Below are 17,909 nucleotides of genomic sequence, written 5' to 3'. Positions count from 1 at the left end.
AGGCCAATCTTAGAAGAAAACCTGTTAGAGTCCGCAAAAGACTAGAAACTGGGGTGGAGGTTCACCTTCCAGCAGGACAACTGCCCTAAACATACAGTCAGAGCTACAATGCAATTGTTTGGAAAGCATATTCATCTGTTAGAATGGCCCAGTCAATGTCCAGACCTAAATCCAATTGGCAATCTGCCGCAAGACTTGAAAATTGCTGTTCACAGATGCTCACCCTCCAATCTGACAGAGCTTAAGCTATTTCGCAAAGAAGAATGGGCAAAGCTGGTAGCTGGTAGAGACATCCCCAAAAAGACTGGCTGTAATTGCAGTGAAAGGTGAATACAAACCACACTTTTCACATATTTGTAAAAATATTTGAGAACCATTTATCATTTTCCTTCCAGTTTCACAATTATGTGCCACTTTGTGTTGGTCCATCACATAAAATCCCAATAAAATACATTTACGGTTGTAACATGACAAAATGTGTATAATTTCAAGGCACTGTAGTATGCCAATCTAACTAATACACACAGTTTTCCTGAATGTGAGCAGCAGAAGACAGTAAACCACATGCCGCGTGTTACATTTGTTTACAGTCCAGATCAAACTGCACAAATGCCAGTCTGAGCTCCCCTTTCATGCTCTGCACTGCTCATTTACAAGCAGATAACACAGCACACATGATCACCTACTACACTAAAGAACACAGCAGGTCAGCAGTACTGAGGAACAACACTGCATGCACACAAAGAATAGCACAGTAATATACAGCTGACACGGTTAGCTGCAGTTCCAGAGTCCTAAGTAGGATTCCGTTCAGGGAAGGTCAGGCTACAGTAACTCTTTCTCAGCCAGTTAAGCCTTCGGTCACATTGGCACGATCTGACAGTTCACATCGCATGTCAAATCGGAGCCTATTGCCAGCAATAGGAGCATCCCTATCAGTGCGACAACGACTTTGCGGCGCTGCACCAATTTCCAAAAGTAGTTCCTGCACTACTTTTGGTGACTTTGGGGGCAATTTAAATAGATATCTGTGCATGAACCCGCACAGATGTTTTTCAGGTCACCCCCGAAGTCAAACTGAAGTGCGGCTTTGAAATCATGCGAGGTCAGATGAAATCGCACGATTTCAAAGCCATGTTCAGTGTGAAAAAGGTCTGAACATGACTAAAGCAGGGGGCATACTCAGGGTACTTCATCCAGTTGCTAATGAACCAGCTGAAATGCAATCAATTGGTTGCCTTGTGAAAAATCAAAACAGCCGGGCAGAAATTTGCCAGAAAAACAGTGCCTCCATTAAATCAGATGCAGGTACTGTTTGAGTATTCTTTATTTTACTTAAAGTGGAACTTCACTCTCTCAATCAACATTGACTATTTTTAATACTTATGCTGCTAGTATTAGTAAATAGATGGGAAAGCATATCATATTTACTTGTATTAAATGTATCTTGGATTTACTCCGGTTATCTTTGTGTAATATTAAAATTTGTTTAATGATCTGAATCAGTTAAGTGCGAGAAATATGCAAAAAAATAAAAAAATCAGGAAGGGGGCAAATAATTTTTGACAGCACTGTAGATCCAAAACCAAAAAGGCTTGTTCACAATGCTTGTATCCATGATCCATAGTATTCCACAAAACAGCCTCCAGTAATTTGAGGATGGTGTCTGTATATATAGCCTTGTGGTTGATCAGCTGTTGATTTTATATGGTGGTTTTAATTCATTTGCACTTTTATAATATTTTGTGTGTAATCTCAGCCAACTGTAGACTATTCTATATATGGGATGTGGCACCTAGCAAGATCAGACTTATTGAATAAAACCTTGACATAATTCAGCGGATGGCAGAGAAAATGGCACGTCTTCAGAAAATATGGGAAATTCACACATCAACCCGGTGTGATCCATTTCACCTAATATTTTTCCAGTCTTGCATACCCTACCTGGGTTTGGGTAAGCCTGTGGATGTCCATATCCAGAATCCCAGTTGTTTGATGTGGAATCTTTCTGGTTTGTTCCCCAAGGATCATTTGCACTGTCAGATGTAGGTGGTTTAGGTGCATTCCAGCTGGACCAAGGGTCATTTGTGCTTTTGGCCTAAAGGATTGAATAAATATAGGAAGTGAATATATTGGTCTGTGCTGAAATTACTCCAACAGCATAAATACAACTAGGTCATCTTTTAAATAATCTCACTGAGCAAATATTTCCAAGAAAAATACGTTCCACCGTTAAAGACGTGTTGTTATCAGTGTCCACAGGATTTATTGTCAAGGACTAAGGAAACAGAATGCCATAAACAAAACAGCATAGAAGGTGTTCATTAGATAATGTATTGATGGGCTTTTGTTCTCTTCAAATGGGTTTTGTATTCCAAAACAAAACTATGAGAATAAAAAACCTTGCTTAAAGCAGGTCATATGTGGGTCAAATACTCCTGTCAATGAATTCTGAATGATCTCAGAAGTGTCTCAAGCAAAGGACATTGACACAAGCCCAAATCCTGTTGACACAGGCCCTCTTCTTTTATGGTAGTATCTGTGAAACACTATAACTTGCTATACCAAAAATCAGTTTCGGCCTATGCATTGTGGGCGCCGCCCCCCCCATCCCTGCTACCACCTCCCTATCCATGCACCAGGCTTCTTTCAGGACGCAGGAGGGAGCAAGGAGGGTTTTTGTTTTTTAAGCACGTGATTAGAGCCAGAGGCTCTAATAGGTTTCAAAAAAGGGTGGGCTCGTGGGGGCACCCTGATCCCACCCTGTTGTGTGACCATAGCGAAAGACTTTTAATTTTCACACCACAGTGCCTCCCCGCCAATCAGGAGGCAGGTCAGTGAGACCTGTTACCTGATTGGTCAAAGCGCCAGGTGATCCTATTGGATGCCCAGTGCTTTGGCGGAAGAGGAGACACACAGGGGAGGAAGCATGAGGATCTGCCATCCCTGCTGCCTGGGGAGAGGACCCAACAGCCCGGTAAGTGCCAGACCTCCCACAGGGGGAAGCTGTCAGTGTGCCAATGAGGGGGATGGACAGTGCTGTCAGTCCTATCTGCTATATCTGTGATGATACTCTATATACCCTTTCTGTGATGCTGCTCTATATAACCTGATCTGTGATGCTGCTCTATATACACCGATCTGTAATGCTGATCTATATACCGTATCTCTAATGCTGACCTATATACCCTGATCTGTGAGGCTGAGCTATATACTCCTGTCCTGTGATGCTGAGCTGTATACTCTGTCCTGTGATTCTGGGGCTATATACTCTGTCCTGTGATACCTATATAGATGGGATCCACACGTCTACTCATTTTCTTGGAGGGGCTACATGAAACTAGGTTCTTTCTTTCATATCTGTTGCCTACTGGGTCAAAACACAATGAATAGTCCAAAAAATACTTTTGTCTCCCTCCCTCTTGACCCTTGGGCCCTTTAGTTTCTTATTACACCATTACAAATCTCCATGTATACAAAATCCATGTTACCATATTTGTCCAATGCAGTGAAAAGCCTAATCACCAAATACTAGAAATCTTATTCTCTTGCAAAGAATGGTGAATGGCTATCAAGACTAAATAAACTGTGTATGTTCAAGGGGATTAGGGTTGTGAGGAGTTTAGAATATTAGATATTGTGGTTGACTTCTTCAAAGAAATACAGTAGTCTATGAGTCCCAAACATTTACACCCTATTCACACTTGTGCGACTTGTCATGTGACTTTGGACATCAAAGTCGCATGACAAGTTATATATGTGTGACTTAAAGCCACAGCAACTTCAACTTGAGGGCCATAGACTTCGTACCATCTTGCTCAAAAATGTTTTCTGATAAGGTGGGAGGTAACAGGGGAAATATGTACCAGTAACATTATTATCTCTTTTTGGGTTTTTGGAAGTTCTTTGTACATTCTTCCTCATTTGCAATGTATTTGTATACTAGGTTCGACATAGTGTGCTTTACTCACCTTCCAAAATTAGATCTAACTAGCTTAAATGTATTGCATCTGCATTTTGAAAAAAATATTTCAGTAATTAATCTGACCATATTTTTGCAAGTCTGAGCAAATTCATTCCTATAGCCTGTTGCTTTCTGTGTTTTCCTCTACCAGTAGGTGATTCTGCCAGTTTGTATATCAGTCTGGTCTTTTCCGTCAACTTGTACCTGGTACTAGTCTATGCCCTCTCGCCTTAATTGTGTCTGGTCTGCTCATTGGCTCCTGCTATTTAGAGGCTCCTCCGCCATCAAGCAATGTTGGTGCATGGTCTAGGCCAGCCTTTCTCAACCTTTTCAACACAGAGGAACCCTTGAAATAGTTCTCTGGTCTCGGGGAACCCCTACTAAAAATTAGAAATCAACAACTCATGATACATTAGTGTGATGGTTAGTGGGAAGAATGGTCCCTTACAGATAGCTAAAAAGATCAGTGGTTGTCAGTGGGAACTTATCTGAGAGGCATAAATTGGCCAATGCTGAAGGAACCCCTAGCAACCTTTGGAGGAACCCTAGTTGAGAATCACTGGTCTAGGCTCAATCTGTTTATGCTTAGCCTGTGTTGGCCCAACCTTGTGAATTCCATCAACAGGGCTTTGCTCTTCTGACCTTGTGTGTCCAGGCCTGTTGTCCATACCTGCTTTTTTATTAACCTATCTTGTGTGCACCTCTGCCTTCTCTACCTTGCTTTTGTAACTAGACGTGTGCTACTTATCTGAATCTGCTTCTAACCTGCTTTAGACAAGCTGGCTACATGGCTCCTGGGATTGGTCCAGCCTATAGATAAACCAATATACAGCAAATCAAACTCCCGAAATTGCACCATTGCTTTTAGGCCTCATGCAGATTGCTGCTCCTAAACTCAAGTTTTTGAAGCTTTTGGCTTTTTTTTGCCAAAGCCCCCACAACTCAATAAAAGCTTATGGGGTTGATTTACTAAAACTGGAGAGTGCAAAATCTGGTGCAGCTCTGCATGGTAGCCAATCAGCTTGTAACTTTAGATTGTTCAAATAAGCTATGACAAAAAAACTAGGTGGGCTTTTTTGTTCATGGGCTTTAGGAGAGGCTTCCTTCGTGGATGACACCCATGCATGCCATTCCTCTGCAGTGTACGCCATATTGTGTCACCGAAACAATCATCCCAGTTGGGCTTTCTACTTCTTTAGCGAACTGCAGTGAACTTGCTTGGCGATTTTCCTCAACCCTTCCCATCAGAAAACGCTCCTGTTCAGATGATAACTTTCATGGATGGCCTGGACGTTCTTTTTACAGTATTCTGACTAATAAGTGCCAGTTCACACTGGGGCGAACTGTCAGGCTACTTAGCCGCCTTAGAAGTCGCGCTCCCTGCAGTGCAATGAAATCATTCTAATGGGAGCGATTAAAGTTGTTTCCAACTAATTGGGGGCGACTTTGAAGCCGCCCCAGTGTGAACCGGCTCTAAAGCTTTGCTGATCTTCTTGTAGCCTTCACCTTTCTTGTGTAAAGAAATGATTTTCTTTCTCAGGCCTTTCTCTGACATTTCTCTTCCATGCAGTGCCATTGCTGACAGCATGAAATGGGAAGGGTTTTTTTTGTTATGCAACACCTTTTTATAATCTGCTGGACACCTGAGTAATGAATAATTACACTCACCTGTAGTTGAATTGTTGTTAATTAGGATTTTGTTGTGTAGCACCCTCTACTTTAGGTACGTGCTAGAAGTAGGATTTTTGTTGTTGTGAGTGCAGATACATTTAATCAGGCCTAGCTGTATGATAGGCCTGTTTGTTTTGATCTGTGTGGGCTGGGAGTGGCTAAGTGTCGGCTGGTGACCCACAGATAGCATTACCTTTCAGTTACCTCCCTTCTGCTTCAAGGGGATTCTAGAAGGAAGGATGGGAAGAGAGGTGGAGTGGTCTGGGGCGTCTCAGGGAGCCCTGACCAATCCCCAACTAGAAATGGCAGGAGGCAGGCCTCCTTGATATACCCAGGGTCAGCCCAGCTGGGGAGGAGTTGTCGAAGCTGGAGATGGAACACTAGGCTGTCGGGGCCTTTGAGGCACTCCCCAGTCTGAGGGGGGGTGACCTTGGGCCTGAGGGGTTTGGGTGCAAGTCGGAGCCTTGCTGAGAGACAGAGCAGGATCTGGACAGGAGGCACAAAGAGGGGCCGAGAAAGACAGTGGGAACTAGTGTTGCTGGGCAAGTCTCCAGAAGGGATCCACCAGAGTGCAGCCAGGAGGGCTTGTGAGTGACACCAAAGACTTTCCTATTTGTGTTGCTATACTAAAAGGGCCTGCGGTCCCTGCCTGCAAATGGCAGTTGCTAAGGCCGGACAGAGTCAGAATTGCGCCTACCATGTGCTAGCTGTACCAGGAACCAAGTATTGTACAGGCGAGAGAGGAACAGTCTACAAATAAGCATTGTGCTGGAGGAGACTGTAACTCTAGAAGTGTAAATAGAGGTTCCAACTGATCATCTTATTGATTCCATTATTGATTCTGGGCATCCCATAATATTCCTTAACCTATCCAAGTTCAAAATCAATAAAATACAAAACAAACATACGGCCTGTTCATTATCTCAAGAGTGATTAGGAAGTGAATGCCGGGCTGGTGCAGGGTGACAGGTGGACCACAATATCCAGCAGTCCCTACGGGGGTACCGCTACAGTTGTCTAAAATGTAGCTTTGCTCCTAACACTTTCATTGGGGTGTATTTATTTTTGCAACATGGTATTGAATGAATTTGTTTTTTTTGTGTGTGCAAATTAACAAATCTTGGTTGCAATCAATGGCCCACATTTGTGGGAGTATTTTGTAGTATAGTGTCCCATAGAAAATGTTGATTCTGAAAGGAAAGTAAAGGTTTTCTGACAAATTTGTTGGGGTGTTCCCATTTATGTGGAACACTGTACTATAAATGGAATCGCATTGCTGACATACCTGTTCGCCATTGTTGACACTGGCAGCCTGAGCAGTGATGGCAGAAAGTGAATCAAAGAAAGATAAATCTGGAGCTGTATTGTTGGTAGGAGCTCCATCAGACAATATCTGGAAGAAATAGAGATAACATGTATAAGGCAATAGGCATGGTGATGAATAGCAAATCAAGAATCGAGAGACTCATTATCATTTATTTTTAAAGATGGATTTTTTTTAGAATCATCTATACAGTATGGTTCAGATCCTCATCACTTTTCAAAAATGCCCTTTTATTATATGACATGTATGTATCGTTTATATGGCGCCACACATATGTGTTTTATTTGACAAAATTAGGAGCAAAGTTAAATACAATGTATCCAATATACGGTTTATTTCTCATAAACATTCCAAAGGAAACTCCATTTTATTGAGAACAAAACTACGTTCCCAATGCCAGCATGCATTTTAGTTGATTTCATGGAATTCTTGGCTGATGCTGTTCTTTAGATATTGAGAAAGGTACTGAAGGCAGTTAAAGGGTCCTTTCACACGGGACGGTTCCGTGATGATCCGCTCCGTGAACATCTGCTTGCTCAGCGGGCATCGCTCCGTTGATCCCCGCTGAGCCGGCGGATGACAGGGAGGTCCCTGCACACTGCGCAGAGATAGCCCTGTCAGATCTCCGCTCTCCCCTATGGGGGATCGGATGAACACGGACCGTCCATCCGTGTTCATCCGATCCGCTCTGCAGATGGATAGAAATATAGGATTTTCCTCCATCTGTAGAATTGGACCATAGCGGAGACAGATGATATCGGATGAAATACGGACATACTGTCCGCACGTTCGAAAGGGGCCAAAGTGTGAAGTGTACGATGTATATGTAAAAGCGCTGCGTAAATTGATGCCGCTATATAAGTAACTAAAATAAATAAATAAGTGGGAGAGTTTTTCTAAGGAAGCTGTTAAAGGATGTCTAAACCCAAGAATAAAATGCAATATAATGCAGATTATTAGTCCTTAACACCCGTGGGTAAAACAAATCTTAATGCCTAAGCACAATTTTGCAACTTTGACATGTATTAGTAAAGCTGTACATATCATTACAACTACTTTGTGCATCCAGGTGGATTATATTTTGTTTTGTTTTTTCAGGAGAAATTGGGCTTTTTTAGTGGTAAATGGTAACAAATATCTTTTTCATTATTATCAATACTGCCCCAAAATAGTAAAAAGAAGTTTTTGTTTTTTAAATGTACATTAGCTGTATATTTCCTGCTATTACCATAATTTACCACTATAGAACCACCCAAAATAAATTCTCCTGCTCCCAACAATCACAGCAATACCACATATGTGTATGTTAGTTGTTGTTTGTATCCATAGTACAGTCCAGAAACAATAGTCTGCCTAAGGTCCGGTTCACACCGCTGCGGGTGAGAGATCCGGATGTGATTCGCACCGCACTGCAGTGCAAATCACATCTGATCTCCGTAGCGATGCGAGTTCAGCCATACAGATAGTATGGCTGAATTCGCATCGCTCCCGCCGCAAACTCGCACGGGACCCTTTTTTTGGTCCGCAGCAGAATCAGATCGCATGGGTGTTCACACCATGCGATCCGATTCCTGTGCGAGTGTGCAGATCACACTGCGATATGCGGACGGATCTGGGGGTGTCATTAACATTTCATTGACACTCCCAGCAGTCCGCATAGGGCAGTGTGAACTGCCGGCGGGAGGCATGCAATGCGGGAAAACGCTGCGGATTCGCTGCGTTCCTGCATCGCTATGGTGTGAACCCAGCCTAAAACACACTGACACTAATAAAAAAATATATTAAAAAAAATACAAATTCTACCCAAAATATACTGTGACCTTTGACCTTTACCCTAACACTGGCAAACATTGATTTTTTTTTTTGTTTTGTTTTTTATTCTTTGTTTTTAGTTTGATTTATTTATTTTTTTCGCACACTTTTATTTGTTCATATCTTGAAAGTACTGGAACTGATTTGCACTGTTGTGAACAAGGGCCAATGAAATACATGCATTGCAGATACATCTTAAAGTCGCACTGGAAAGCATCTGAATCAGCCCTTCCTGTCCCTGTGATGTCCTTAATGGGAAAATGTGGGAGAAATGTGGGAAACAGTTGTCACCAAGAAGACAGGACTAAAAAAATGTTTTTTTACCCTTCCCCAGTACTTTCCTATGACTTCCTGTACTCCATGAAAATGGCAGAAATTGAGATAAAACCTGAGAGAGGCTCTAAGCCTCCCTCCCTCTCCCTAAAATTAAATAAAAAGTCGGGCTTTATAAACACCCCACACGATCATATTTTGGTGCCTATGTAGGTGTCATCTACAATGTGTGCAGCTATTGAAAGCACCATAAAATATCTCCAGTTGTAATCCATACAGATCTTTAAAATGTAAGTCACTTAATCTTAAAGCAGTATTAAACCAAAAATATCATATTTTTGCGGATTACCAATTATTAGATGTGCTGGCTGCATTTGTTTTCTTTTTAGGTTTTTTTTCCACATTTCACCTGGTGATCTGGCCAATAACATACCTCCTGTGTGAGAGTGCCCCTACTCTGGCTGAAGGAGCACAGGGGCACTTTTGGCCACAGCATTGTCAGTCTTGCGGAGCATTAGATGTATTAGCAAATTTAGATACACTAACAAATTAAAGCTAAACTCCAGTTTACACTGCAGTTACACTAGCAGTTAGACCCCTTTCACACTGGGGCGGTTTTCAGGTGCTTTAGCGCTGGAAATAGCCTTCGCTAAGCCCCTGACAACCGCCTCCCATTCATTCCAGTGTGACTTTTCACACTCGGCCACTGCGCTTGTGGGACGTTCCGAAAAATCTTGCAAGCAGCATCTTTGAGGTGGGTTGGGAACACTGTATTTAGCGTTCCCAAAACGCCCTGCCCATTGCAATGAGAGAGAGAATTTCTAACCCCTTTTTTGGCGTTAAAAGCGCCCCGCTAGTGCTCGAAAAGCGGTGCAAAAGTGCCGCTTAAACAGTGCTAAAGCGCAGCTATAACAAGTGGCACTTTAGCTCTAACAGCCGGCTCTCGCAGTGTGAAAGGGGTCTTACAGAAACCGTTTTATTCCTTTTGGGACTCAGCGATCATAGATGTGATACCACCAAAGGAAATGAAAGCATTGTGAAGACCATTTAAAAAGGGAATGCTGTTAGTGAAAGCTATTAAAGCTGGAACAGATCAGAGGGCTGATGGTTCGTAAAACACTAACCGTGCCTGGCAAGCAGTGCATCAGGACGTCGTAGGGATATGGTTAATACCGCTCTTAATATTGAAAAGCTGATCTGTTCAAGCTTTAATAGCTTTTAATAAAAGCAGCCCCTTTTTAAGCGGTCTTCACGATGGGAGTGTATGCTTTTATTTCCTTTGGTGGTATCATATCTATGATTGCTGAGTGACGAGTACCTCTTCCCAGTACAACTACATCCATGTCAATTCCATGGGTTTACTGCCATCATAACCTTTGGCCCAACTGATCTGGTAAGAGGAGCACTGTAACAACTACTGCTGTCTGGTGGTGGAGTTCACTATTTTATACATACAGATGATACTTTCTGGAGCATCTTCCACAAGGGATTTCTCATGATGGGATTCTTCTTTATGGACTCCACTCGTGCAATGTTTTATGAATTTTTGTATGCACTTTTTTGCACCTTTTATATGAATGATGGTTTGCCATTTTGTTGCCAATATTCGATATTGCTGTAATTTTGCACTTTATATACATTATATTACCAAAAGTATTGGAACGCCTGCCGTTACACGCACATGAACTTTAATGGCATCCCAGTCTTAGTCCGTAGGGTTCAATATTGAGTTGGCCCACCCTTTGCAGGTATAACAACTTCAACTCTTCTGGGAAGGCTGTCCACAAGGTTTAGGAGTGTGTTGATGGGAATGTTTGATCATTCTTCTAGAAGTGCATTTGTGAGGTCAGGCACTGATGTGGAGGAGAAGGCCTGGCTCGCAGTCTCCGCTCTAATTCATCCCAGAGGTGTTCTATCGGGTTGAGGTCAGGTCAGTCAAGTTCCTCCACCCCAAACTCACTCATCCATGTCTTTATGGATCTTGCTTTGTGCACTGACCCAAATCATTTGGTGGCGGGGGGCATTATGGTATAGAGTTGTTTTTCAAGGGTTGGACTTGGCCCACTTGGCAGACAAGCGGTCCCTTCAAAGTTGGGAACATTAAAGTGTCTAAAATGTCTTAGTATGCTGATGCTTTAAAAGTTTCCTTCATTGGAACTAAGGGGGCCATGTCCAACCCCGGAAAAACAACACCACACCATAATCCCCCCTTTACCAAATGATTTAGACCAGTGGACAAAGAAAGGTCCAATAAAGGTATGGATGAGCGAGTTAGGGGTGGAGGAACTTGACTGCACAGAGTCCTGACCTCAACCCCCACAGAACACCTTTGGGATGAATTAGAGCGGAGACTGCAAGCCAGGCCTTCTCGTACACGTCAGTGTCTGGCCTTACAAATGTGCCTCTGGAAGAATGGTCAAACATTCCCATAGACACACTCCTAAACCTTGTGGACAGCCTTCCCAGAAGAGCTGAAGCCGTTATAGCTGCAAAGGGTGGGCCTACCCAATATTGAACCCTACGGACTAAGATTGGGATGCCATTAAAGTTTGTGTAAAGGCAGGCGTCCCAATACTTTTGGCAATATAGTGTATTTACGATTTTTTACATTGATGGCACCTTTGTAGAAGTTTGGTCACTATTTGCATTTTTAATTGTATGTCTTTGTAAAGCTGCTTTGTCTAATTATTACTTGCAGAAGTCATCTTGTGGGCACATGTGTCACACATTAAGAAATTCTGATGTATAAAAATGTCCTTTAACCAGTTTGAGTGCCATCATCCCATGATCCCTATTAAGGTTTATAGTTCTGCGATAAGATATTATATGGTATGAAAGGAGAAACTGGTTCCAGATATCACAATGTAATCTCTACTGGGATAAATCTGTAGACCGTCACTGCAAACCCGACCTTTCAAATATACTAGATTTACCTGGTTGTCATGCTGGTCCAAAGGCTTCAATATTTAATCCTTACTGACCCTGAAAATGTATGCAAACAAGGAGTACTGATTTTACTTTTGTTCTGAGTCACTGACTCAAAGCTCCAATGAAGAGCAAGACAATTGTTTCTTTCCATGACCAGTCAGAAGTACCAGCCTACCTACTTCTCACAGCACAGGTTTCAGCTTGGGCATCAAGATCATGAGATCAAGATAATATACTGGAAGCATGGCTCTGACAATCCAGATTACTTTGTGACTGGCAAATACAGACAAAGCAAGGCTGAATGGCTCAACTTGTAATTCTTTCTGCTATTATGTTGCCCTCATGGGAGGTAAAAATCTTAAATGCCAAAATATTTGCTGGTTGCTTGTTATTAAAGTAGTTGTAAAACTCTGAAATGAAAAATGAACAAAGTATATCCTTCTGAAGTGAGTACTAGCCTCAGTCCAAAACACCTAGTGTCACCTCTGCTACAGTGGCTTGCGAAAGTATTCGCCCCCCTTGAACTTTTCAACCTTTTGCCACATTTCAGGCTTCAAACATAAAGATATAAAAAATTTATTTTTTGTGAAGAATCACCAACAAGTGGGACACAATTGTCAAGTGGAACGAAATCTATTGGATTTTTGAAACTTTTTTAACTAATAAAAAAATGAAAAGTGGGGTATGTCTCTATCAGTTTTGCACATCGAGAGACTGAAATTCTTGCCCATTCTTCCTTGCAAAACAGCTCGAACTCAGTGAGGTTGGATGGAGAGCGTTTGTGAACAGCAGGTTTCAGCTCTTTCCACAGATTCTCGATTGGATTCAGGTCTGGACTTTGACTTGGCCATTCTAACACCTGGATACGTTTATTTGTGAACCATTCCTTTGTAGATTTTGCTGTATGTTTGGGATCATTGTCTTGTTGGAAGATAAATCTCCGTCCCAGTTTCAGGTCTTTTGCAGACTCCAACAGGTTTTCATCCAGAATGGTCCTGTATTTGGCTGCATCCATCTTCCCCTCAATTTTAACCATCTTCCCTGTCCCTGCTGAAGAAAAGCAGGCCCAAACCATGATGCTGCCACCACCATGTTTGACAGTGGGGATGGTGTGTTGAGGGTGATGAGCTGTGTTGCTTTTACGCCAAACATATCGTTTTGCATTGTGGGCAAAAAGTTTGATTTTGGTTTGACCAGAGCACCTTCTTCCACATGTTTGGTGTGTCTCTCAGGTGGCTTGTGGCAAACTTTAGACTAGACTTTTTATGGATATCTTTGAGAAATGGCTTTCTTCTTGCCACTCTTCCATAAAGGCCAGATTTGTGCAATGTACGACTGATTGTTGTCCTATGGACAGACTCTCCCACCTCAGCTGTAGTTCTCTGCAGTTCATCCAGAGTGATCATGGGCCTCTTGGCTGCATCTCTGATCAGTCTTCTCCTTGTCTGAGCTGAAAGTTTAGAGGGACGGCCAGGTCTTGGTAGATTTGCAGTGGTCTGATACTCCTTCCATTTCAAAATGATCGCTTGCACAGTGCTCCTTGGGATGTTAAAAGCTTGGGAAATCTTTTTGTATCCAAATCCAGCTTTAAACTTCTCCACAACAGTATTACGGACCTGCCTGGTGTGTTCCTTGGTCTTCATGATGCTCTCTGCGCTTTCAACAGAACCCTGAGACTATCACAGAGCAGGTGCATTTATACAGAGACTTGATTACACACAGGTGGATTCTATTTATCACCATCAGTCATTTAGGACAACATTGGATCATTCAGAGATCCTCGCTGAACTTCTGGAGTGAGTTTGCTGCACTGAAAGTAAAGGGGCCGAATAATTTTGCACGCACCACTTTTCAGTTTTTTAATTGTTAAAAAAGTTTAAAATATCCAATAGATTTCGTTCCACTTCACAATTGTGTCCCACTTGTTGGTGATTCTTCACAAAAAATTAAAATTTTATATCTTTATGCTTGAAGCCTGAAATGTGGCAAAAGGTTGAAAAGTTCAAGGGGGCCGAATACTTTCGCAAGGCACTGTATCTGTATGAGTCCCTTCACCAGACAATCATGGGAGACAGCCCCCTCTCCAGCACACAGCGTGTGATTGACAGCCTCAGCTGTGCATGATTCTCTATGGGACTTTGTACAGGGGTGTGTGCCCATTCCCTTCACTCAGGTCTCAGATTACACTCAGCTCTCCTTTCTGTGCTGTGTAGTGTGTGACATCATAACCCCATCACCTGGAGCTCAGAAATCCTGTGTATATAGCCTGTATAACAGGGTCGCCCCGCCACACTATGTTTTTTCCACGCTTTTACTGTGCAAAAAAAATGTTTCCCTTTAAAGCGGAAATCCACCTAAAAGTGGAACTTCTGCTTTAAGCATTCCTCGTTCCCTTACATGCCACATTTTTGGGGGGTGGGGGTGCTTAACTTTGAGTGGGACTTCGTATCCCCCTTCCTGCTTCCAACTACGGGCCGCCTAGGCGACTCCTTCTCTCCCCCTGCCTCTTGGCAATCTTCTGGGACACGTCACTGGTCCCAGAAGATTGCCTGTCCACTAGCAGAGTACAGTGCACGCCGGCCGTGAAGCCGCAAGCTGTCACAGATGAGTGCCCACAGTTTCAATGGAGGCGCCGCGGAGAGGAGGTGGAGAGGAGCGAGGATCCATGCGGCTGCATGGCTGGACTGTGGGACAGCCGAGTGTCTGTTTATTAAGTCAGCAGCTACACTTTTTGTAGCTGCTGACTTTTAATAAACAAAAAAAAGCCTGAAACTGTTTTAAATCCTATGGGACTTTTCACAACACAAAAAGTCCTGCACGCTGCATCTTTGGTGCGGTGATGAAAAACGCACCAAAAACGCAGCTTCCTACTGAAATGAATGGAAAAATGCACAGCAGTTTGCGTTTTTTGTGTCACATGTCCATTTTTCACATGTGCAGGCAACCCAAAAATGCACCAGAAACGCACAGGGAACGCATATAAAACACAGCAAAATGCGTTTTTGCTGCAAATTTGCTCCACAGCAGTGTAAAAAGGACCTTAACGGAAAAGTTCACCTTTCCTAATGTCTTACACCCATATTCAGAGTGTAACATGTTAGTCCTGCAGCTAGACACAGAGTCTGCTGATCATGGGTGCAAAGCTTTGCAGTCTCCCAATAAAAATAATAAATGTAATTACTTTTTTTTACGTGCAAAAAGATATGCATTTTATTTTTTTTCAAAGGTCCTTTAAGACCACAACTGGGAGATGGATAGGACATTGTCATTCTATAACAAGAGTTGTCATTCTATAACAAGAGTGCCCGAACAAGGGACTTCATGGCAGGATCACCGTTATTATTTTATTTATTATTTTAATGAAAGCCGAATAAAAACATTAAAAATGAATTTTGAAATGACATTAACATTTTAAAGCTTATATAAGAATTTTGGGATTGGGTTTATAGGTAGGGAAATGCAAAAAATCTGTGTCCTGGCAGGATCCCTCACCTCAACATAGTCTATTGGTACAAGTCCTCTGGCACCTTGATTATTCTTTACTTCAATCCATCCTCCGCCAACATCCTGCAAGAGAAAAATCACGTCTATAAACTCTCACACACAAATGGCATACATATTAGTAAATAAAAAAAAAATTAAAACAACCAGTCGCAAATTATCTATATTGGGGGAAGCTCAATGATTTTCAAAGGAAGAACTTGAACTGGTAATACATTTCTTTTCATAGAATACAGAGCATCAACACAGAACTAGAAAAAAAATGATTCAGTTGACTGCTAATGCCATACACTACCAACATGCCAACGTCAAAGTCCACTCAATTCACCTTAAAGTGGTTGTAAACCTCAGGCATGAAATATGAACAAAGCATGGCCCTCTATAGTGTGTACTTGTCTCAATTCAGAGCACTAAGTATCATTTCTGTCCACTGCCTCGTTCCTTTGCTATAAGCATGAGACACTTATGATGGGTTTTTCTGACTCCAGGAGAAAAATGGTGACAGGGAAAGGGCACAGCCTGTGACTGACAGCCTTGGCTCTGTTCCTGTGTGCTGCATAAAGGGGGGGTGGGTCTCATCCCTCCAATCAGCTTTCAGAGCTCTCCTCACTAATGTAACTTCAGCTCTCCGCCCCCTGCTTTTCAAACCTGACAGATCCCATGTAAATTCTGCAATTTGAATGAATGTAGGGGAGAGATGGCTGTAGATGAACAGGTACAACTTTATGTAGAAGGATTTGTTTAATCTCTGTATATCACCCGAGGCCACTCCGTTCACTGGGTATATGTGAGGGTTTACAACCACTTTAATTCAAATCTTACAAAGAAATTTCAGAACCCCCTGGGGCAAGAATGAGCAGGGCTTTCACATTTCTTATAGAAGGAACTGCAGCCTGAGCTTAGTACATAGGTGTAAATACATTCCTTTCTCAATGATCAATCAAATGCATTAAAAAAAGAAAAAAGTTACTACTCTCCCACATAAAGAATGGACTTGCACTTTTATTTGCAATGTTCCCAGATAAAGGCATTTAGGACATTTTGGGAGATGACTATAATATGTAGAAGAATACATATTGGCCTAAACTGATGAAGAAATTTGTTATTTTATATAATTGTTGGGGATATTTATTATAGCAAAAAAGTATAAAATATTGTTTTGTTTTGTTTTCAAAATAGTCTGTTTTTTGTTTATAGTGCAAAAAAAACAAAACGCAGAGGTGATCAAATACCACTAAAAGAAAGCTCTATTTGTGGAAAAAAAAAAGACATAAATTTTGTTTGGATACAGCGTTGCATGGCCGCGCAATTGTCAGTTAAAACGACACAGTGCTGTATCGCAAAAAATGGCCCGGTCAGGAAGGGGGTCGATTCTTCCGGGTCTGAAGTGGTTAATTTATCCACCTTTTAAAGGGGAAGTAAAGGCAATTTTTTTTTTTTTTAAAGCACACCCTGTAAGGCAAAGGCATAATGAGCTAGTATGCATAGCATACTAGCTCATTATGAATAACTTACCTGAGAACGAAGCGGTCCTCCGTCTTCCTCTTCGCCGCTGCCATGGATCCCGGAGCGACTTCCGGGCCTCGTGGCTCCGGCAAATCACTCCTGCGCATGTCGCCGCGATCTGCGGCCTGCCCCAGTGCGCCTGCGCGCCGCTGTCTACGGCGCATGCGGTGGCTGTCTTCGGGTAAATATTTCCTAAACCGTATAGGTTTAGGAGATATTTCTTGGACCTACAGGTAAGCCTTAATCGATGCTTACCTGTAGGTCAAAGTTGGTTGTAAGGGTTTACAACCACTTTAATAAATCATACTGCCAAATGATCCATTTATGGGTTCTTGTTTACTTACACGAGTGAATGAGAGATTTTACAGACATGACATCTATATAGCTGGGAGCATTTTGAACCTCCATGGAGAAGATCTGATACACATACAGGACCTAATTACATCTGGCTTGTGGGCTGCTGGTCGGCTGCAGCCATCTGGTGAGTGTTCACTTAATTTGGGCGCCTGGAGATGCACTTAATTAAAAGAAGAAAGAATCACTTTACTATTAAGCCAACATCACAGTGATCAGGACCTTCATCTCTGACACATATAAATTGGACGTTAAGCCTAGGTTCACACTGACAGCGGGAATGAAATAGTGCGAGTTCAGCTAAACTCCCACGATTTCATTCCCGCATGTCAGTCCCCACTTCGGGAGGAGGGCGATTTCAGAGACATCTGTGTGGGTTTCTGCACAGATGTCTATTGAATTCGCACCGGAAGTCGCCAAAAGTAGTACAAAAACTACTTTTGGTAATTGGTGCGGCGCCGCAAATGCGGCATCGCACCGATTCTAACGGGGCCCTTGCCGACAATAGCCGCCAATTTGGCAAATCGCTGCAATGTAAACCAGGGCTCAAATATTTTTTTTTTACTTGTCACTTAA

The 17,909-nt window shown here is 42.4% G+C and overlaps 1 protein-coding gene across 1 annotated transcript in view; it reads right to left on the bottom strand.

Moving 5' to 3' along the window:
- SNX9 (sorting nexin 9) overlaps nt 1-17,909 on the bottom strand; it is a 194,600-nt gene that overhangs the window by 112,098 nt on the left and 64,593 nt on the right. Inside the window, exons 3-5 of the mRNA XM_077486269.1 lie at nt 15,465-15,539; nt 6,921-7,028; nt 1,945-2,098 (exon numbers count right to left, since the gene is read on the bottom strand). Coding sequence (XP_077342395.1) covers nt 1,945-2,098; nt 6,921-7,028; nt 15,465-15,539 — 337 coding nt within the window. The remainder of the gene's footprint in view (nt 1-1,944; nt 2,099-6,920; nt 7,029-15,464; nt 15,540-17,909) is intronic.

The sequence above is a fragment of the Lithobates pipiens genome, unplaced genomic scaffold, assembly GCF_037356315.1.
Source record: "Lithobates pipiens isolate NorthernLeopardFrog02 unplaced genomic scaffold, aLitPip1_a1.2 Scaffold_18, whole genome shotgun sequence".
Lineage (NCBI taxonomy): Eukaryota > Metazoa > Chordata > Amphibia > Anura > Ranidae > Lithobates > Lithobates pipiens.
This window is presented reverse-complemented; position numbering and strand designations above follow the sequence as displayed.